Genomic DNA, 23,311 nt, shown 5'->3' with positions numbered 1-23,311 from the left:
ATACGGCTGACGAATCAGCTAAACGCAACAACTGCGCCCGCGGCTCCCTCCGGCTATCGATTAGTCGGGCCTGCTAACTTTTGACGCTTTGGGTACCATCTTTGTGGGGGGCGGCTGAAGGCGGCGAGACGTTGATCTCTTTGCCCGACGTTAGGAGGAGCAGGGTCCGTTCGGCTCAAATCGAGCGATTGCTTCTGCCTGTAAGTGGCGCGGGCCATGAAAGATGGCGGAGTGTTTTGGCGGCGACGACCGGATTTCTCGTCCCTCAGGATGGCTGGGGCAAGCTTGGTGCCTCAGGCGAGTTGGCATGAATGAAGAGTGGCTGCTGCTGGAGGATGGGAGCGAGGTGAGAGGGCCAAAGGCCTTTTCTCTCGACCAGGGCTTGAGGGTCGAGGGAGGGACGGCGAAAAGAGGGAGACAGAGCCCCTCCCGCGCCCCCTGGCGGCTGCTTAGGAATTACATTCGTGGGGTGCCTCTGTGCTCCCAGGAACCTGCCAGCCTTTTTTTTTTTTTTTTAAATTATTATTTAAGTGGTCCGCGTTGAGGATCACTGCGTGGAAACCCATCTTGCTGCGTTAAGGGAATGGCATTCTGGAACTGCTAGCCAGGATCTTGGGGTGGTGGTGGGTGGTGGGGGAAGAACCCCTGTGCCAGAGTAACCTGTTTTTTTAAGACAGTGGCTACTTCGGTGCAAGAGTATTGAAGGGATGCTGCAAATAAGTGGCTTTGAAACTTGGCAACTTTAAGATGAGTGGACTTCAACTTCCAGAATATCCCAAGCCAGCATGCGTGGGAGTTGAAGTTCACAACTTGAAGTTATCAAGTTTCAAAAAAAACAACGCCTCCTCGACTTCAGCAAACCTTTGGTAAAGTCTTTGATAAATTACAGTGACCACGGGCTCTTCATTATGAAGGACAGCTCTCTTTTTATTTCGGAGAGCTGTCCTTTTACATTTATTTAATTAATTCCCTTCTTGGTCTTGATCTTGGATTTTCTCTTCTAAAGCAAAGTGTGAAGCATAAAACATTACTTTTTTTTTTTTATCCTCATGGAACAGCTTTCAGATTTGCCACCTCCCCACCCCACCCCCTTTTTTTTTAGGTTTGCCCTTTTAGTTTTTGCAAGAAAATATGTCCCATGACTCATAATGTATCCTTGTGGGCGGGATGATAGAAATGGGGGCTGGATGGTACTGCTGTCCGATGGATTTACATCCCAAGGGTCTTCGCAAATGGTTCTGCCTCATCTCTGAGGGGAAATAGTGCTGCCCTGTATCTTTATAAATGACCTAGAACTGTGATGGCAAACCTATGGCATATGAGCCATTGCCCCTGCTCAGTTGTGTCACGCATGCGTGCACACCTCCCGCTGCCCAACTGGTCTTCAGGTCTCGGGTGCATGCAGGGGGCATGCGCGCATGCACAGGGCACATGCGGGGATGCGTGTGCATGCTCGGTGGTGCATGCAGGGAGATGCACGCATATGTGCAGGGGCCATGCACGCATGCACGGTGGGTGGGGTGCATGTGCAGGGCCACATGTACATTGCATTTGGGGGGTTCAGACACGTGTGTGCTTTGGGCACTCAGTCTGGAAAAGGTTAGCCATCACTGACCGAAAAGATGGGATGGTGTGGTTGTTTATTGCATGCATATTACACAAAGATAGGAAGATTTGATAATACAGGTAGTTCACAACTTACACAATTCATTTAGTGACTGTTCAAAGTTACAACGGCATGGAAAAAGTGACTTATGACCATTTTTCACCCTTGATGACCATTGCAGCATCCCCATGATCACATGATCAAAATTTGGATGCTTGGCAACTGGAATGTATCTATGATGGTTGTAGTGTTCTGGGATCATGTGATCACTTTCTGCACCTTCTGATGAGCAAAGTCAATGGGGAAGCTGCCAGGTTCATTTAATAACTCTGGGAAGAAAGGTTGTAAAATGGAGCAAAGCTCAATAACTATCTTGCTTAGCAATGGAAATTTTGAGCTCAGTTGTGGTCATAATTTGAGGACTACCTGTATCTTCCAGGACAAAATCAGAATTTGAAATAGAATAGAATAGAATAGAATTCTTTATTGGCCAAGTGTGATTGGACACACAAGGAATTTGTCTTGGTGCATACGCTCTCGGAGTACATAAAAGAAATGATACATTCGTCAAGAATCATAAGGTACAACACTTAATGATAGTCATAGGGAAACAGTCAATATAAATCTTAAGGATACCATCAACAAGGTTACAATCATACAGTCATAAATGGGAGGAGATGGGTGATAGGAACGACGAGAAGATTAATAGTAATGCAGACTTAGTAACTAGTTTGACAGTGTTGAGGGAATTATTTGTTTAGCAGAGTGACGGTGTTTGGGAAAAAAATGTTCTTGTGTCTAGTTGTTCTGGTGTGCAGTGCTCTATAGTGTTGTTTTGAGGGTAGAGTTGAAACAGTTTATGTCCAGGATGCGAGGAGTCTGTAAATATTTTCACAGCCCTCTTTTTGACTGGTGCAGTATACAAGTCCTCAATGGAAGGCAGGTTGGTAGTATGATACTGATGATACGGAAAGGTTTCATATTTAGCATATGGTAAGATAAATGCATAAGTATAGGAATATGGGATCCTAATCTGATCTTTCTTCTAGTGATATACCCATCATCAATGGAACTGAGTCCATCCACGTTACCCGTGATCACCATCATCTCTTTCCTTCCACCTTTCCCAGCATTAGAATCTTCTCCAGGAAGTTAGGCTTTCATATTTATGAGAGACTTTAAGCACAAACACAAACAAAGCTCACTTGAACATAGCCAGCTTTCTAAGCCCTGTTTCTTGATCAGAGATTCATGGATTTTCTTTTTTTAAATATCAGGATCCATGACTTGAAAAAAAAAAAAGGAAAACCTTGCTGAATTTGTATCCGTATATGTGGCTAACTATTTATTGTAAAGGGGCTCAGTGGTTAAGACGCTGAGCTTGTCGATCAAAAGGTCGGCAGTTCAGCGGTTTGAATCCTTAGTACTGCATAATGGGGTGAGCTCCCATTACTTGTCCCAGCTTCTGCCAATCTAGCAGTTTGAAAGCACGTAAAAAATGCAAGTAGAAAAATAGGGACTACCTTTGGTGGGAAGGTAACAATGTTCTGTGTGCCTTTGGTGTTTAGTCATGCCGGCCACATGACCATGGCATGGTCTTCAGGCAGCACTGGCTCTTGGCTTTGAAACGATGAGTACCTTAGACCTTAGAGTCGGGAACAACTAGCACATATCTGCAAGGGGAACTTTTACCTTTTTATTTATTGTAAAACACCTCTCTCTCTAAATACACAGATGTTGCTTCATGTATGGACAGCAAGTATTACTTTTCAAGTTATGTTAATAAATAGTGCAGTACTTTTTGGCTGCTTCAGGTATGAGAACTACAGGAAATTTATATGGTAGTGTAAATTGGATGAGCAATACATACACCTTGTGGGATACCTCAACTCCATTTTTCATAACCCAAAGAATTCCCGTATCAATAAATTATGCATGTTTTATTAATTACTTATTTATTAAATTTATTTGCTGCCCATGTTTCAAACAACTCTGGTCCGCTTACAGCTTAATAAACATTAAAAATATAAAATATAAAATGACAGAATAGATGAAATAAAATCATTAACGCAAGACGGAAAAGGAAGGAGCTGGATATACGGGGGGGGGGGGGGGGGAGGGAGGTTGGATTAACTTTTAATTAGTCAACTGCCTCCAATGTAAACTTCCCATTGGGACCCCAGACAGAATCAGATTGTATGGCTCTTATGAAAATTAGGAGGGTGGGAGCCAATCTTACCTCAGGGGATAAGATATTCCAAAGGGCAGGAGCCACAGCGAGAAGTGTATATAAATAAGTATATAAATAAGTATATAAATAATACCTGTTTTGGTGTTCCATTTAGCTAAATTAAGGTTTCTTTTTGATGTATGTACATAATTATCTTTTAAAGTTCTAAACTATCGTGTTTCCCTGAAAATAAGACCCTGTCATATATTTTTTTGAGCCCTGAAATAAGCACTTGGCCTTATTGCCATGCGTTCAAAAGCCTGGTTGGGTTTATTATCAGAGGATGTCTTATTTTGGGGGAAACAGGGTATGATTATAATTAAAGTAAAAATGATTTGTAAAAGTGAGATTTTTAAAAAAAATTGTTTTGGTAAATATATTTGTTGCTCGGCAAAAGGACTGAAATATTGGATTCTGCTCACTTTGGTGATATAATCGCATTACTAACCATGACCCCTGTAACCTGTGAAGGGTGATGTATTTTTAAATGAAGTGAAAATGTCCCATATCTTTCAAAAAGAAAAGTCCCCTTCTGGCTTATAATAATTCATTAGATTAAAAGTTAAAAAACACTTTGTCTATTTCTTTGTTTAGGTAACTATAGGTCGAGGAGGTGGTGTCACTTATCAGCTGACATCAAAATCCTGTCCACTGATGATCTCTCGGAATCACTGCATTTTCAAGCAAAATGCCAATGGCCAGTGGACCGTGATGGATAACAAGGTAAATTAATCAGAAGAAGTGAAAGATGCAGAATGTGGAAACCAGTTTGAAAAAATGACCTGGAAAGGCCTAAGTTTTAATGATAGAAATATATCTTTATTTTGTAGGTGATTTTTGAAAATTAAGCAGTTTTTGGAACCTAGCCTGCTATAATAAAAAAAAAAAATCAACAGATTCAGGAACTTTGTTTGTGAAAATGTCATCCAGAATGCAAGATTATTATGTTTTACAGTATACTTTAAATTTATCAACTGGATTGGGGATTGGCAAGATGATAAGGACATTTTAAATTTCATCAACGTTAACTAGTATGGTCAATGATAACAGACTGTGGCAACTGCAGTCTGTTAACTTCTGAAGGACTGTTCATAGCTCACTTCTTAGCTGAAGAATTGATGAAGATATTTAATGGACAATAACTAAAGGTTGATGTTAATGGGAGGCCCCTTATCACTTAATTTCTTTCCTTGGTTGGATCATACTCCCAACTGACACATGATTAATTTCATGTTCAGGAGACCCCTATTGTCTTAAAGATTTTTGGGAACAATGCAGAGGAATTGGGAAGGTCTAATGCACAAGAGATCATTCCTACCTTATGTCATGTATTATCTAGTGTAATTCTTTAAATAATCCTGAGTAAATCAGCAGTTTTTCCCACCTCAGAGCTTGGGCATTCTGGTATGGATACTTTCCCCTTTCCCCCCACACTAAAAGCAGAGATAGAAAGACAAGATGTTGGTTCCTGTGGAAGAAGATAGCTCTCTTTTCCAGTTCAAACCCTGCCTTGCCCCAGATACCACAAATGGCTCAGTGCTCTGCCAGCTATTTGCGTGGCCAGGATCATCACAATAGCATATTTTCTGCTGATTACTTTTCTTTTCTTTTCTTTTGCTTGGTATTCACCTTGCTTTTGGGAAGTCTCTAATCCCCAGTAGCTTCATTTCCTCAGATTCCCAAGGAAAAGGAAATGGGGCTTCTAATTGGGCTGCGGTTCAAATGGAGCTGACTTACCCATTAAAAGTACTCCTCTCTTACCAATGGTCATTGGGACCAGAATTTTGTTGTTAAGCAACACGGTTGTAAGGCACAGTGCCACATGACTGTGCCAACTTCTGATGGCAGTTCTGGCAGCTCCAGTTACTGATGTTAGGTGAATCCTGCATGGCTACAGCATCCAATGGTCACCGGTATTTGTGCCCTACTAGCTTCCCCATTGACTTTGCTTGTTGGAAATGGGAATGAAGGTCGCAAATGGTGATCATGTTGCATTGCAGAGGATGCTGCAATGTTGTAACTGCAGTCCAGTCGCCCAGTGCCCAAATCATGACCATATGACTGGAGATGCTGCAGTGATTGCAGCTATGAGGATCCGTTGTAAGTATCCCTTGTCCTGCACTGTCATAACTTCAAGTGATTGCTGAACTAGTGGATGTTAAATAACTACCTGTATTAATGCCATAGGAGAAACAAAAGAAGCATAAAATGTGGGCCAATCAGAAAGAAATATGAATTGTTCATTGATGAGGGAGGAAGAGGACTAGTAGCCAATCTCTGAATCCACCATTCTCTTCTGGAAAATAGATTTTATCCTAGTTCTCATGAAATTCTGTAGGCTCTTAGGTCTCCTAGTCTTATACCAGGTCTTGTATTAATGATCTTCTTTGGGCCTAGTTAATTCTGTCCCTTGAGCCTTCCCTTTTCCAAAGTATTCAAGAAACTTCTTGAGGTTAAGATGCTTCAAAGGCTCTAAGAAGTGGCTTCTCTCTGACTAACAAACCCAATATGTTCTTTGAGGCAACCTTAGATCTGTGTTATGATTTAGGGTAAATCAGAAATGTGGTTTGTTGTGATACAGGTAGCCCTCGTTTAGAGATCACCTTGTTTTGCAACCATTTGCAGTTACGAGTACCTGTATATGAATCTGGTCTTTAGGAGATTCCACCCCCCCAAATTATTGTGTTCCATACCATATTTTTTTCCATGTAAGAGAACATATTTAAAATCATCAACAATAAAAATCATCTATGCATCGTTTGAAAGAATATTACACTAAATGTTATGCTGAAGCCAATAAAATAAAAACATACCAATGGGATGAAGTGTTTTGATTCACTAATAAATTTTGGCCACTTCCTGTGGAGTTTTACTGTATACTATTTTGTATTATAAGTTGCCTGGGCACTTTGATATCTACAACAGGTATTCTATAATCTTTTTAAAGATTTATAATATACAGAATGATTTTTTAAAAAGAAATTATGTTGTCATCCATTAAATTAAATCAGCCAACAGCTATATAGCTATAGTCTTTTCCAGATAATGGAAGTAATTTGACAGCCAGTCTACTGTAGAGGTGACTTTAGGAACAATTAATCAATTACAATTTGCTTTGCTGGGCTTCTGCTTTTCATTAAGTACTACTTCAACCCAAGTAATTAATGTTTTGCTGCGTTCACTTCACACTGCCTAGAATATTTGTTGGCTGGTAGATTTTTGCTTAGCTCCAGATATTATATAACAAGCATTTGTAAGCACTAGACTGTTTTTGAAACTGTCTTCCAGAAATTTGCCAGAAAAAAAATTAATTATCTCGGAGCTAATGTTCGGTTATTTTGTAATGGTTATAAAACAATATTCTGTATTTAGAAAGCAATCTCTGTAACTGTGATGTTATAGTAGACAGAAGTCACTTCTACATATTTGAAGCACCCTATCAGACTTGTAAATTAACTGTATTTTGTCTTGCAGTGAAGATGCCTACATGATAACACTGCATTCCTCTGAAGCTGCACTCATTGGGAGTGGGAGTGATCCAGTATGATTTGCTTGACCAAGTAGTTAAGATTCCTAAGAAGTTAAAAGCAATAGCTGTTAAAACAGCTTGCATTACATAATCAGAACTTGATGCTAGAATTTTTTTGAGATTTCTATCTTGGTAGCAGATTTCTGTTTAGGCACTTTCGCTTCTAGTAGAGGTGTACGGTATGGACAACTTGCCTCAGCCAACTCGTTGCCAACTTGCCACAGCCAACTGACCATGGCTTACTTGCCGTGGCCAACTTACCAAGTTGGCTGTGGCAAATTGTCATAAACCCATACAAGAGGCTGGTAAAGAGTATTATATTGATCTGGTTATTAATTAGCTAATTAGAAGCCAGGCTAAATAAATTATTAAATAAATAAAGACATTCCTTAATGGCTATATTAAATCTGCTTATCCATTGGATCACTTTTAGTTTGGATCACTTTTTTCCCCCAATTTTTTTCCTGTGTTTTCCCCCATAAAGTCTCCATAGTTCTTTTTTAAAAAAAATGTTTTTTTTTAAATTTCTACAGAGCCTAAATGGTGTCTGGCTGAACTGTGAACGCATTGACCCTTCAAGGGCCTATATTTTACAAGAGGGGGACTTTATCCAATTAGGTGTGCCTTTAAAACACAAAGAAACTGCTGAGTACGAATATACACTGATAAAGGAAGAAAGGAAGATAATTAGCCCATTTTTGGCGCTGAAAAATGACCAGGTGACAGAGAAAGTAAAGGACAGAAGTAAACGTAAAATTAGCTTGGAGGAATCGGAGACATCTGGAGCCGAAGGGCCTTCCCATTCTAGATCCAAGAGAGATCGAGTATCCTCTGATAATGACTCTTTGGGAAAATCTCAGGAAGGCAGCATCGATCTGTCTAAACCACCAACGGAAAACACGGAAACCATAGTACTACTGTCGTCAAAGCCAAGCAAAAAGGAGAAGAAGAAAAACCACTGTAACTCTGTTCAGCCTGATCAAGTGTTTCTCATCTCCAAGGAACAAAAAACACCAAGTCTGGAACAGTCTTGGAACAGTTTGGAACAAGTAATAAAAACTCTGGAAGACATGACAAAGCTCAAAGCCAAAGTGCAGGAGAAGCAGACAGCAGTCTTGACTGTAAAACAAAAGCCCAAATTTGCTCCAAAAGAGATTCAGGTATTGGAGCAGGAGCTGCAACAACTGCAAGAACAGTTATGTACCGAGCAGCAGCAGCAGCAGCAACAAGTCGAACAGCTAGAGAAATCTTTCTGTAATGAACTACAGGTAGGTATAACCATGATAAGCTTTCATTTATCTTTTAAAATAGGCAAGCTTTTAGGATGAACCTAAACTAGGGTGGGGAGCACTGCAATGTCCTTGGAAATACCAATATTTGGGGTAAAGTAGTAGTCTAATAAAAGTAACATTTGTAAACTTCTGAAAAAGGGAACTTTTTGGTAAGTTTAGTTACATAATTTTTAACTTTTTAAGCCTATTTTATGCATAACCTGCTGTCTTTTGTAGTGCAGTACCAGCACTTCATTCAAAGAAAGAATACATCCTTTGGCTTCCTAAAAAATGATCATCCCTAAACATGAATGACCAGAGGGAGGGAAAGGTCAGCTTTTTTAATATTGGCAAATCTTTTCAGATTTTTAGTCACCATCACCCAATTTCAGTGATCCTCTCCTTTCTCCACAGAACTTGAAAATGTGAAAGGTTTCCTCTCTCCATAGGTTTTTCAAATTTCAGTCTTGGGTAATATGACGATTCTAGGGAATTCTAGTATGTTTATTTTTAAAAATTAGAATTTGAAGCACTAATATGTGCCCCTGTGGGAAATGATGTAGTTCCCTGGGGTGTTTTTCAAGAATAAAACAGCATTTTTATTCTTTATCCTTTATTCTTGTTTAAAATATAGTTTTCAATTACAAAGAACTCTCCTTTAAGATAAAAGAGTAATTTCATTTGACGAAAAATAAATATTAAATAAATATTTAATATTCATAGAATATATATTCTGATTACCGGCTCTACTTCTTCAGACCTGTTATTCTTTGGGGAAGATATTTTGTAACATATTTTAAGTTGCATATTTTCAATAAACAACACTTTAAAAACACTTTTGGAAAAGGTAACGAAAAATTCAATAGCAGTTACTAGGTTCAAGTGTTTTCAGCTGAAGGTGGTTTTTTTTCTTCTGGTATGATAACAACCATTGATGTTTTGCTGCTTTATCTGTTTCTTTAAATTTGTTGTTTGGTGGGTGGAAGAGAGAGGGTTAGGGTTAGCCCTAGAAGAGAACAAAAGAGGATTTTAAACATTCAACAATAGAAGCATTCATATTAAAAGTACAGTATAGTGTTTAGCAGGATATACTTTTGATTGGCAAAAGTGAAGATGATTTTTCAGGATTTATTTTTATTTTTATTTTATTTTAAAATTTTAGTTTTCACAACCAGTAATTGTCCTCTGTTGCATTTTCTTTTAAGTGTACGGAGAAAAAAATTTGTACATGATATCCAGCAAACTGACATTGATTTTTTAAATATTTTTTTTCTGCTTGTGATTCATATCCGGTTATTTATGTAGAGAGCAAATGAAGAACATGGAGAAGAAAGACTGAAGGACCAACTTGCTCAGGTTCTACTACAGGTAATTTTAGAGATATTTATCTTTTTAATTGATTAAACGAGAAAGCTTAGTTATTAGATTCATAGAAATCTCTTCATTTCCCCATGGATTTTGCTCTGCTCTATTTTATGTTCTGTTTATCCCCTCTGTGTTCACTCAGGATTTTACTTTTTTGGGGGCCAGCTCCATCTTTTCCCGAGGCCAATCTAACTGACTTTGGCATTCCTATGTTATTTGTATCCTTAAAATATATTTTTGCCCTGTTTACATAAAAATATTCATATATCTCCACCACATGATTATAGGCTGTACTTTGTTGGTCAAAAATTGAGAACACAGTTAAAAACCTTTGTTTTGCCACAAATTCAGTTCTGAAGCTATGGTCACTTATAGTTTCTCCAGGGAGGGACTGCAGCATGTTGCTCTGTAGTTGTAGTTGCTTCGTCCACCTGATGTCCAGACCAATTATCTTGCCCTACTAAAGAAGCTAGTTCCTGATAGCTGTAATTCTGTGTTGACAGTTTTAATATTACTGTATTTCATAGGCCTGACTGTCAACAAGTTGTCAATTTTGCATTGTTTTGACAAACTACTTGATACTTGTCCAGAATTCATCCTGTTTTGTTTTTTATATTTGTTTCTTTTCATCTCCGTTTTGCCTCCTGTTGGTTTCTTAACAAGTTTGTGTTTTTCCTGAAGTTTATATAATTCAGAGATAACGGAGATGTGACCACTAAAAAACTGCTAGGACAATAGTTGTGTATCTTGGTGTAGTGGAAGTCATTATAGTGTTGGCTTCTCCTATGAGATAAAGGTAGCCAACTTCTTGTTTTGCGGGAATTGTTCATGCTGACCATTAATATTTTATTTATTCATCCTTTAACAACATTTTACACTCTCCTTCAGCCATCAAGTCCCAATAAATGCCAGAACAGTGCCATGTTATTAAAATAAAAAATAAGAGTTCTTAAATAAAGAATATGTATGTATTTTTGTTTGTATGTACATGTGGTGCTAATGATGGTCACGTGCTTTGCTTGCTGCTTTTTCCTTTTCTCTTTTAGAGATTGTTTTCAGTGGTGATTTGAGAGGGTGGGAGGGCTTTAGTCCAAGCTGATGAAGCAGCAGCAGCAGCAGCAGCAGGAGACAGCAATGAAGACAATTTACTTACATACCAAATGTATATACAGATAGTCCTTGACTTATGACCTCAGTTGAGCCCAACATTTATGTTGCTAAGCGAGACATTTGTTCAGTGAATGTTGTCCCACTCTACAACTTTTCTTGCCACAGTTGTTAAGTGAATCACTGCAGTTGTTAAGTTAACACGGCTGTTAAATGAATCTGGCTTCCCCATTGACTTTGCTTGTCAGAAGATCGCAAAAGGGGATCACATGACCCCAGGACACTGCAACCGTCATAAATATGAATCAGTTGCCAAGCATCTGAATTTTTATCACGTGACCATGGGGATGCTGCACTGGTCAAAAGTGTGGAAAAAAACGGTCCAAAGTCACTTTTTTCAGTGCTGTTGTAAATGAACAGTCACTAAAGGAATTGTCGTAAATCGAGGACTACCTATATTTCTTTAATATACTGTATATATGTATCTGCATTATAGATACCCATACAGCAGCATCTGCAGGGATGGAGGCAAAGAGGGCAGAATGATGAAAGCAATGCCGTGATCCAGCCCTTTTGTGTGTGTCTTGTGACATTACATGCATATACAAGAGGGGTGGAGTTTGCAACACAACACCGCAATACTGTTTTCATCATTTTGTCTGGTGCGTATTTTTAAAGTTATTAGCTCTGTGTTATCATAGATTTCTACTTTTTTTAGTGTTTTATAGTTTGATAATCATGTATAGGCAAATATTTGTACGTTTTATGGAACACATTCAGAAGAATTGAATTTCCGTGGCAACCAGCTTCAGAGATATTAATTTGAATGCAGCATATCAAATTATTTTGCCGAAACTGTTTTTGTTTGCTTTTAATTTTTAGCATCAGGCCCTGATGGAAGAACTGAATCGTAATAAGAAAGATTTTGAAGAAATAATTAAAGCCAAGGATAGGGAATTGAAAGAAACCAAGGTATGAATAATAGACCTATGAACGTATGGAAAATGGACAGTGCAGACATTCTACAATCCTCTTTTAAGTGTCTATAAAATTTCTTCAGGAAGCTCCTGTCTTCCTTTCCACCGATACAGTGTGAACTGCCCTCATTTTTTCCTTTTTATGTTTAAATATGGTTGTGGATTGAAAAGCAGTATTTTAACTAATCATATAGGCAAAATTTATATTTCTGAGTACACAATACTTCATTGTAAGAAGCATGTTGTCCATTTCCTAGCTTCAGCAATTGCATTCCTAGTGTTTTTGTGTTCTGTCTTGGCCATAGGAGGAAAAGGAGAAAGCAAGAGCACAAAAAGAGGAGGCACTGAGCCAGATGAACGATGTATTGGAGAATGAGCTGCAGTGTACAATTTGCTCTGAACACTTTATTGAGGTAAAATAAATACTATTGTTTTGTTCAAAAGAGAAAATTTTAGAGCAAAGTGCAAGTTTGTTCTTCATGTTTTCATGAAAACTGTGGGGGAAGATTAAAGTTTAAAGCTTCCCTGTGAGGAAAGCTTAAATAAGATACAAAAGATCTTATAAAAAAGATTTTTTTAAAATGTAGACTAGAACTACTGGAGCATATCAGATCAATTTATTTAGCAACAGTCAAATAAAAAGTCAATTGAGGCAAACATGAGAATATCAGAAATGGATAAAGTTTTTCTGAGATGGCTCCCTTTGCTTTGCCCCATTTTTCCAGGTTAGACACATGGATACTTGTGAGTGTGTGTTTTCAGGTGCTGGCATGCAAATTGTTGGATCTCCATGTCCCCATTGCTATACCCTGTTGTAATCATACTTACTGTATAATCCTTTTAGATGACTTTCTTTTGGGTTTTTATTGACTAGGCTGAGATCAGACAGGTCTCAAAAGGGTAATAGCCTCCATTTGAAGACCTCCAGTAAAGCAGAACTCACCACTTAGTTTGGGATCACTTCCAAAGGCTTATCAGGAACTACCTCCTAATGTCTAGCTTGAATTTACTTCCTTGGATTGGATGCCACTAGAGATGGGCCTGCTTTTGAGACCAGTCCTTGGCAGAAGTCATTGGACAGATCTCCTCACCGATATGCTTTTTGTGTGATGCAACTCATAGGGGTCAACTCTGAACTGGCTCCCAAGATTCTCCTATCATTCAGGCCCCAAAATTATATACTGTATTAATATGTTAAGTTTTAAATAATAAAATTTAAGAATTGGAAAGAACCTTAGAAATAATTTAGTCCATCCCCTTGCCCAGTACACAAACTACTACATGTCTCTGACAGATAACCATTCAGGCTCTGTCCCAACCTTTCTAGTAAGGTCTACCATCAAGGCGATTCTTTTTGATGTTCAACAAAAATGTACTCTTTTCTAAACTGAAACCCACTTTTTCTTGTCCTATTTTCTGGAACAATTCTGCCTTGACAGACAGCTACAGTATTATGTCCCACACATTCTTCTCTTTATAAACCAGAACTTGAAAAAAAAATCCAAAATAATTAATACTGAGGAGAAAACAGATTTTTCCCAGACGTGGGGATAAGATGATTAGCTGAGCCCAGGTGGGTTGGTTATTGGCCGCCTTGGATGCCATATATTATGTTTCTTTTATTTTTGATTATTGTTTTTACCTTGTTGGTTACATATTGTTTTAATTTGTTAATCACCCAGAGTCATGTTTGTGAGGGGAATGGCTATTTATTTATTCAGTTTATATAGCCACCCATCTGACTTCTATATGACTCGAAGCAGCTTAAAGTAAAGCAACTAAAACAATAAAATAAAATGCACAATATAAAAGCAAATAAATAAAAACACATACCTGTAGCAGCAAGGCCTAATCTAAGATATTATCCACACAACTAGGAGATGGGCTTTACCCACCTCAAGGGTCCCAGGCCTGGGCACAAAACCAAGTTTTCAAGGCCTTACAAGAAATCTACAAGGATGGGGCTAATCTGATCTCAAGGAGGAAGGATGTTCCAAAGGGCAGATGTCACAGCAGAGAAGGCTCTGCTTCTGGGCCCAGCCAGTTAATCATATGCCTTTCCTGCCAGCTCTGGTAGGACAGGTAGAAACAATTAGGGAGAGATGGTTCCACAAGTAATCTGACCCTAAGCAATGAGGGGCTTTAAAGGTGACAACCAGCATCTTCAATAGCATCTGGAAGCATACTAGAAGCCAATGCAGCTCGTAGAGCGGTGGTATCACATGTGCCGAATGACTGGAACCAGCAACTGCCCACGTTGCTGCATTTTGCATGAACTGAAGTTGAAGTTGAAGCACCCAAATACTCTTCAAGGGCAGCTCCATTGTAAAGTGAATTGCAATAGTCCCATCTGAAGGTTACAGGAGTAAGAGTGTCTGTGATTAGGGTCCCCTAGTCAAGGAACAGGAGCAACTAACACACAACCGTAAGCTGTGCAAAGATCGTCCTAGCCATGGCTGCCATCTGTTCTTTGAGCAGGAGCCGTGAGTCCAGGAGGACCCCAGATTGCACAGTGGATCTATGTCTGGGCAATGCCACCCATCCAAACCCAAAGACGGAAGATCCTTGAAGCCAGAAGGTCCAAAAACATAGTCTTACTTGGTCTTGCTTGGATTGAAGTAAAGACTGTTGTGCCCAATCCAGGTCCTCAGTGCTTCTAGAATCTCTTAGAAAGTAAATTAACTAAATCAGAAGTGATTTAATGCTATATAACACTGTTTTTATATATTTATATTTTTTTATTTGAAGTTTTGCTTTTTCTTCAAATGATACAAAATATAACGCTAATATAAATGTAGATAGTATAGGTAGTCCTCAACTTAAAACCACAACTGAGCCCAAAATTTATGTTGTTAAGTGAGAAATTTGTGAAGTGAGTCTTGTCCCATTTTATGACTTTCTTTGCCACATTTGTTAAGTGAATCACTGTAGTTAAATTAGCAACATGGTTGTTAAGTGAATCTTGTTTCCCCATTGACTTTGCTTGTCAGAAGGTCGCAAAAGTGATCACATGTCCCCAGGGCACTGCAACCGTCATAAATGTGAGTCAGTTGTCAAGGATCCGGATGTAAATCACATGACCACCGGGATGCTGCCATGGTCATAAGTGTGAAAAATGGTCCTAAGTCACATTTTTCAATGCTATTATAACTTTGAACAGTCTAAATGAATTGTTGAGGACCACCTGTACTATGGAAGAACAAAATCTCTTATACTGCACAGTGGAAAATACAGAATAACCTTGGAAAGTGCTGGTTTTATATTTCTCTTTTATACAATTAATTCTTCCCTGAGATAAACTGTGATGATCAAAAGAAGCACCTTCTATAAAGTGACACTTTTCTTGTGTTCTTGTTTTTTTATAGGCTGTCACTCTGAATTGTGCACATAGTTTCTGCTCCTATTGCATTGATGAATGGATGAAACGTAAGGTGGAGTGTCCGATATGTAGAGGGACAATACTATCCAAGACCCGGTCACTGGTTCTGGACAACTGTATTGACAGGATGGTGGAAAACTTGGATGCTGAGACAAAGCGTCGTCGCCTGTCCCTTATCCAAGAGAGAAAAGGTGAGAGGTGGGTCCTCCATTCCTAGCAGATGAAACTTCTTTGTCAGTAGCTTATTTTAGGGAGTAATTTAGAATTGCATCGATAGCAAGCTAAACATACTTCTATAACTTAAATTTATTCATGGTGATATCTCTTATCTGCATTTCTACTAGTTTTAAGATTGAATTGCTCAAATTTGAAAAGAGAACAATACAGCAAATTTGCCAGATATTTTCCAAGTTGTACAGTTGCATAGCTTCCCAGAATGTTTAAGAAAAGTGTGAAATAGATTAACCGCCTATTTAATCCACATTGTTTAATACGGTGTGTATGTTTCTATCTCTCTTTCTTCCATTATGGAAATATAACATGGTCTTCCATTACAAGGACTGACCAGATACAGCTCTGCTTTGCTTCAATAAGCTTGGACTTCAAAGTAAACCAGGTCCTTGGGATCAGCTGATTGAAGTATCATGTTGCAAGTACAGAAATGGTGTCTGTTGAAGAATCTGGTTTGCAGCTAAAATTTAGTGGTCTCTATATATTGTTCCACTTTTTTGGGATATACAGTGATGAGATAATGGGTAGGCACATTTTTGTAATAACTGATCTTTTTCCTTAATAGTCACTTGGAACAGTTGTGCTATTAAGTAGGATACACACACACATATATGTAGGGCAGTGGACCCCAACCTAGTGTCTGAAGACCATTCACTCTGTGAAATTACTAAAGATGGTCCCTGATGTAGGTGCTAAGATAAACAGTATATTGCTTGAAATGTTTAAAATCTTTGAGACCCCCAAATTTGACAATAGTTGACTTTTATGAAACAAAGATGGTTCTAATTTTCCTGCCTGGTACATTAATACCAGGGTTTTCAAACTTTATCCCTGTTCATTACACACACAAAAAAAAACCTTCAAAAAATTCTTGATCAAACATGATCAGTTTAGGGCAGCAACACTTGCACAAATGCCGTAGAACCATAAATACTGTTACATTCATTAGGGCATAAAATGTTATCAGCCATAGGTAATAAAATAGTCTTGGTAATAAAAGAGCCTTGGTAGTACGGTGGTTTAAAGCACCCTGTTATTAACACAGCTGCCTGCAATTACTGCAGGTTCGAATCTTACCAGGCTCAAGGTTGACTCAGCCTTCCATCCTTTCTAAGGTAGGTTAAATGAGGACCCAGTTTGTGGGGGCAATAAGCTGACTTTGTATAAATATACAAAAGTATGAAGGCTATTGCTTAACGCATTGTAAGCCGCCCTGAGTCTCCGGAGAAGGGCGGCATATAAATAAAATAAAAATAAAATAAAATTAGAGTAAACCCATATGTATCTGCAGAGAAACATGAAACCTGTGTATATCTGAATAAGTTTACTCGTGAAATTAATGGATTTCTACTCTTAGAAATCTATAACTGACTTGAAATCATGGTAGGCCCCACCTTATCTTACACATTTATCTACCTATTATCAGTGGTTCTCAATCTCTGGTCCGCAGACCCCTGGGGTGGGGCATATCGTCACAAGGGGTCCGAAAAGACTTGAAGAAATGTAATGAGTTAAATCTTGAGTTAAGTCTTGGAGGCCTATAGCAATAGTCCGTGGCCACAAAAGGTATTTAAAGGGGGTCTTTTGTGAAGAAAATGTTAAGAACCCCTGACCTGTGACTATCTATGGAAGTTCTCCAGTTGGTATCTCCACAACATTGATTTAAAACAACTGATGGTGAAATGGCCTTGTGCAAACCTTCACTAGATATTTTTGTATGTAACCTTGTGACAGAGATTTATTTGAAATAAGTTTATTAAAATTATAGATAACTTTTGTATATTAAGGTATCTGTATCAGCCTAAGTTATACAAACTTTGTGTAGACTAATTACTGTATTTTTATGTGTTTAATTGCAGGAAAGCAGATTGTTCCATCAAGCCCACCATCAGACAGTGAGAGCAGTAGTCTTACCTCTTCTTCAGACAGTGAGAGCAGTAGTCTTACCTCAACATTAGATAGTGAGAGCAGTAGCCTTCCATCTATGCATTCCCTTAGTAGCACTTTCACAAGCAGCTCTGAAAGTGATGATTATGATGGTGACTCCGATAGTCCCCATGTGATATGAAAATCTGCTCTGCATATGTGCAGCTTTTTGGAATTTCCTCAAGATGGTTTCTGTGGGGAGAAAGGGTATTTGGAACAAAGAAGATATCGAATTTTAAATTGTGGATTAAAGGAGCTTTGCAGGATCCTGTTCTTTTCTTCATTGCATATATGGGTATCTTTACCCCCCAAAAGTCCAAATTTTCAATTATATGACTCATTTGTCACACTGGACTCATGGTGATTAAACCTCGTCTGTTCTTGCTATGAAAATTAGGGCTATGCAAACCTATTTGAAAGATGCCTCACAGCATAAAGCAATGTGTAATGAAAAAGTCTTGTTTGAATCAATCAAGCTGCTAATGTATTTTCCTCCAAATTCATGCTCTTTCTTTTCTACAGTCAAGTGAAAAGAGCAGGAACAGCTTCCAGAGCAAATGCATGAACTTGGCAAAACATAGCTGTTTATTGATTAGAAGAGTAGTACTTCATTCATGCTTCTGTATGTTATGAAGCAGATTTTTTTCAAAGGTTTTCATAACTTGAATGAAAATTGTGGGTGAGAATGCACAAGCTTGAATATCACAAGCTTGAATTTTCTCTCAGTAACTTTAACAATGATAGTTGGTCAACTGAAGTGTATACTATGATATATCATTTGTGACAACAGTTTATATATATATATATCTAATGGTTCATAAGAAGAATAAGAATGGTAGCCTCAGTTATAACTTTAAAACATGTTGAAGATACTTGTTAAAGTTTGCAGGAACTGTACTGTGTTTTCCATAAAAGGATCTAAATTGTTTTCCTCAATTTCTGTTGCCAGAATAGAATGAAATTAATCCAAAATTTTGTGGGAGGGGGAAGTAACTACTCAGGATATCTTGAGACTAAAGTGAAGAAAATCACCTGAAAAAGCAGCGTGAAGAAGGTGCATTTCTGAACAAATGGAAGATCGCACAATACCAGTATTCTAGAATTTTATTGTCATAAGTGTACAACACCCACGTTCCAGGCTTTGCATTCAAACCATCAAGCAGTTGACTATGCCTTCTTTTTTGTTTTGGTATTACTTGAAGACATTGTTTTATCTATTTATTAAGGTGCAAGATATAAAAAAGAAATAATCTTTTATTTCTTTGTTTATGAATTTTTGTACAGTCAATTCAGTCTACCTATTTTGGCTTTAACAAGAATGATTAATTATACACTTTAATAACTGGACTTTGCAAATGCAAATGTTAAATATTATTACAAGTAATTGTACGCAGCCTTAATAGTTGTCAATACATTACTGCAGCAAAACTCATATGTGACAAGGTCCTATTCAGACTACTCAACCCAGAATTTATTGGTGAAGTTATAGCCATGTGAAAAAAGTTAAGTATACCCCCATTGAAATGTTTGACTTTTTCAACATATTTCAACATTTGATATTCATTTTAACAATATTGGTAAAGTAGGTATACTTGTACTATTATCACCTCAAATACCTAAAACTAGAATTATGTGTACCAGATCTGGTGCAAAAGATGAGAATATTGTTAGAGAAGATTTGGGAGGAACCTGTCTTATTCAAACCTGAGACATTTGGTTTGCTTTACTCTTAGTTGCTGAAGTGTGTGGTATCACGGGCCTATATCAAAAGATATCTCCAGAGCCTTCAGAAAGAAGATAATTGTCTATGATTCTGGGAAGAGATTTAGAAAGCTTGCCAAAAATTGGATATTAATCATTCCACTGTATAGAAGATCATCTACAAATGGAGAAGATTTCAAACAACTGCCAATTTATCCAGACCAGGCTGTCCCATCAAGTTCAGCCCAAGAGCAGAACACAAGTTGCTGAAGGAAGTTTCTAAGAACCTCAAAATTTCATAATGTAACCTGTAAGTAGCAGTTGTTACTGCTGATATCAAAATGCACAAGCTGCACAAATTAGATCTATATGGAAGATGCGTCGAGAGGAAACCTTTGCTGTTCAGAAAGAACATCAGGGCAAGACTAAAGTTTGCTCATGAACATCTAGGCAAAGACCAGGACTTCTGGAACAATGTCCTCTGGACAGAAGAGACAAAGATAGTTATTTGGCCATAGTACCAGAAAACATGTTTAGTGAAAACCTAATGTATCACCAGAAGAACCTGATTCCAACTGTAAAGCATGATGGTGGAACTTAGGTTAAAGTTAGGGTATGATTTGCTGCATCAGGGCCTGGGTAGTTCACCCTCATAGAATCTACTATGAATTCTTCATTGCATCAGTACATTACATTACATTAAGGATAATGTAATGCTTGAAGCTTAAACCTCAACTAAAAGTGAACCTTGCAACACGACAATGAGCATGTCAAGGAATAGCTGAGGGAAAAATTGAGGGTTCTGGGATGGTCAAGTCAAAAGCTGGACCTGAGGTGCTGTGGGGCAATTTGGAATGGCTGTGCATGCAAGAAATGCCTCAAACATTACACAGCTGAAAAAAATCTGAATGGAGGAGTGGGAAGAAAATTCCTCCGAGATGATGTCAGAGCTGCTGGGCAGTTATAAGAAATACACATTTGAGGATGTTTCTGCAAATGGGGGGCAGAACCAGCTATCAGAACCAAAGGAGTGCTTACTTTTTCCACAGACGGAAGTTTTAATTTTTTGCGGAATAAATAAATAGTCAAATTTTCATAGTTTTTTTGTTCAAGTACATCACCTGTACTGTTTGAAGATAAAATATCAATGTCAACATACAGTAGTATTTAAAAGTTAATCTTTTTTGAATTTTCAATAATTCTGCATAAATATTACCTAAAATTTAATAGAAACAACCTAGTTAAAATATATATGCTCAAAGGTGCTTTTTCAAGAGGCAATTGGACTTTTTGTTTTTACTTGAAGATGTTTTGCTTCTCACCCAAGGAGCTTTTTTAGTCCAATTATTTTTATGATATATTAGTTCTTGGTCAGCTATCAGAAGAGTGTTCTGTGAACAAATTTTTAGAAAAAGTTCCATCTATCAAACTTGAGAAGGATGCTATTTATTTTTATCATCATGCTCGATCCAAGAGGGGGGGGTCTATCCTGAACAACTTTGCTATTAAAGTCAGTGTTCTATACTTTTTCTCTTGAGTTTTTCTATCCAACCATAATGTCACAAAGTAGGTAAGATAAGAATTCCTTTCTTAATGCAAATACTGAAGATAGAAAAAACTGCTGTTCAAAGGACTTTTTCAATTTAAAATATCTCATAATGCTCAACCAGATGTATTTTGTTACTGATGCTGCATTACCATTCAGTTCTCAGCCCCAGAAAGCAGGGTAGATGGCTGCATGCATGTTTAATGAAAAAGGGTACAATGCAAATAGAGTGATAAATAATAAACAAATGGAGTAAGGAAATACCACAGGAAAAGACAGATGAAAATCCATGTGACAGCTTCAGTAGTACATTGAATTCTGACTGAAGTAGATCTATGTGAATATTCTAAAATGACGACAAAATCATAAATGAAGTATCTTTAAACACTTGAAAAACAATTATTTTCTCACTGACCTCTATCCGAATTTAAAATACTTTGTATTTATGATTCAACTTTACTTAATATCTTTGCTTATATGAACTATGTTATATTCTGCAAACTTTAGTTGCTTCATAGCACTTTAAAATGTTTTTTTTAAAAAAATTATTATTATGGTTCAGAAAATCTTAATCCAGAGCAGTTTAGAGTTCACTTTAAAAGTAGAAGAAATAGCTTATAGCCACAAAAAGGTGTACTGCTATCAAAATCAATAAGAGAAAAGCAACAAAGGAAAAATGAAAAACAACCACTTAAAATGTCCTGATGTTTGAAAGTGTAAAATGCTTTCAAAATAATGTAAGAACTGTTTCCAAGGCTGGGGGCTACACTTAGTGTTTTGTTGGGGCAAGGATTGCAGGGCAAGGGTAAGCAGGTCGGGCTATATCACAGTGATTTTTTTTTTCACTGATTTTTTGGCAACTCAAGAAATGATTGCTAAATTCTGGTAGTATAGATTAAAAGGGGTCCTTAGTGGCCTAGGTACTGACTGGAAGGACCTACTATAAATGTATTGAGCAAGGTGGTTCTTTATTAAAAGACCACTGAAATGGAAAAACTCCTCTTTGCTGTTATGTGTCTCAGCTCTAAAGGTAGGAGTATTGTAATTTAAGAAGGGCTTTTAGTGAAAACTGTTTTGAAGCAGACAGCTTGATAGACGAGCAGGGGATCCTCAAGAGACAAGCTGGAAAGGGCTCCAAAGAGCAAAAATGGCACCTAGAACTGGATTTGGAAGCAGACTGAGAATAAACCAACGAAGATGTAAAATTGTTAAAAGTATGGTCCTAGTGAACTATCCCATCAACATCCTCATGTCTTTCGCTTTGTTTTGAACCAGCTGTAGCTTCCAAAGTTTCTTTGGTGTCCTCACATACAACCCACTAAGACAATCTAATTCAGATGCTATCAGACAGAACAGATCACTGTCATTGTACCTCTTGTTGCCTTGAAACTCAAGCACCCTGAATTTATGTGACCTATTCCCTGAATTTGGGAGAGAAAAACTTTTACTTTTGCAAAGGGGCTTTATTGACCACTCAAAAATATGAATTGCCAAGTAATTCAGATAAAGCAAGAAGCATTTATTAAAGGGGATTTCAAATAGTTATATAGGGGACAGAAACAAATGATACTTACAAACAGTGTATGTGCTACTTTAGAAAGCAAGTGATCAGACATTGATTACATGTGAGAACTGAACAGAGAAAACAGTGATTCTAGACAAAATTTCACAAGTAGTAAATTTATATAAGTGATGTTACTTCCCTGCAAGGTGTATATGTTTCTTAAAACTTTTAAGTTTATTCGAGGGCTTCCAGAATTTGCTCCCTCTGTTTAGTTGCTGAAAAGGCTAATGTAAAAGAAAGAAATTGCTTTGGCTCAAAGGACAAAACAATTATTTCCTGAACTTCAAAAGGAGATATGAATGCCATGCTAAAATGCTAATATCACCTTTATTAAAAAGCTAATATGCCTAAACTTCCAAGTAATAATATGATGGGTACCTACAATTTCAGTTTCATTAAAGACGATCATACCCTCTGAATGTTATGGGAGTGGATACACAATTTTTTTCCCAAGGCGATGGATGATGGGTTTTTAAAAAACACCCCGATGTTAGTATTTAATTCAAATTACTTGAATTATTTATCTATTATAATGTAAAACCCACACAGTGATTCCCATCCATGTAGTTACGTCTAAAATCCCTAAGTTTACAATTAATACCTCACTCGGTTTCATAAAACGGAGAGAGAGAATTAGCAGCTGTTGGAAAACAGAGGGGGAAAAAAAAGCCCTAACTTGCCTCATCCGTAGGCTACAGAAATTGACCGACAGCAGTACCTTACGAAATAAAGTTATTAGTTCCGCCTGCCAACTCGGCTGCCTTCGGGAACTGGAATAAAGCTCGGGCCGTTCGTTGCTCAGTTCTATCCGCCCGCCGGTAGGGGCGCCACTCCCAGGCGCACATCCCCCAGCCTCCCTTTCCCCCCCCACCCGTCCTT

At 37.8% G+C, this 23,311-nt stretch overlaps 1 protein-coding gene and 1 long non-coding RNA gene across 3 annotated transcripts; one reads left to right on the top strand and one right to left on the bottom strand.

Annotated features, from left to right (window-relative positions):
- The first annotated feature begins 223 nt into the window (after positions 1-223).
- On the top strand, positions 224-17,763 carry RNF8 (ring finger protein 8). Of its 2 annotated transcripts, none has more exons than XM_070949929.1 (8): positions 224-346; positions 4,431-4,559; positions 7,899-8,633; positions 9,942-10,004; positions 11,991-12,080; positions 12,391-12,498; positions 15,451-15,655; positions 17,555-17,763. In XM_070949929.1, the coding sequence occupies exons 1-8, from the start codon at positions 224-226 to the stop codon at positions 17,761-17,763; spliced, it is 1,662 nt and encodes a 553-aa protein (XP_070806030.1). The 2 variants fall into 2 exon arrangements, with proteins under 2 accessions (XP_070806030.1, XP_070806038.1); XM_070949937.1 differs by having other exon boundaries at positions 15,451-15,662; positions 17,555-17,691.
- Positions 9,351-23,232, bottom strand: LOC139321275 (uncharacterized). The gene is made up of 3 exons (XR_011600764.1): positions 23,151-23,232; positions 17,643-17,813; positions 9,351-9,642 (listed from the first exon to the last, which is right to left on the bottom strand). It is a non-coding gene; the product is annotated as an uncharacterized lncRNA (long non-coding RNA).
- Between the last annotated feature and the right edge of the window lie 79 nt (positions 23,233-23,311).

This window comes from Pituophis catenifer, unplaced genomic scaffold (assembly GCF_029215685.1).
Source record: "Pituophis catenifer annectens isolate HBS135680 unplaced genomic scaffold, rPitCat1.0.hap2 SCAF_1, whole genome shotgun sequence".
Classification (NCBI taxonomy): domain Eukaryota; kingdom Metazoa; phylum Chordata; class Lepidosauria; order Squamata; family Colubridae; genus Pituophis; species Pituophis catenifer.
Note: the sequence above shows the minus strand (reverse complement) of the source record. Positions and strands in the feature narration are given on the sequence as shown.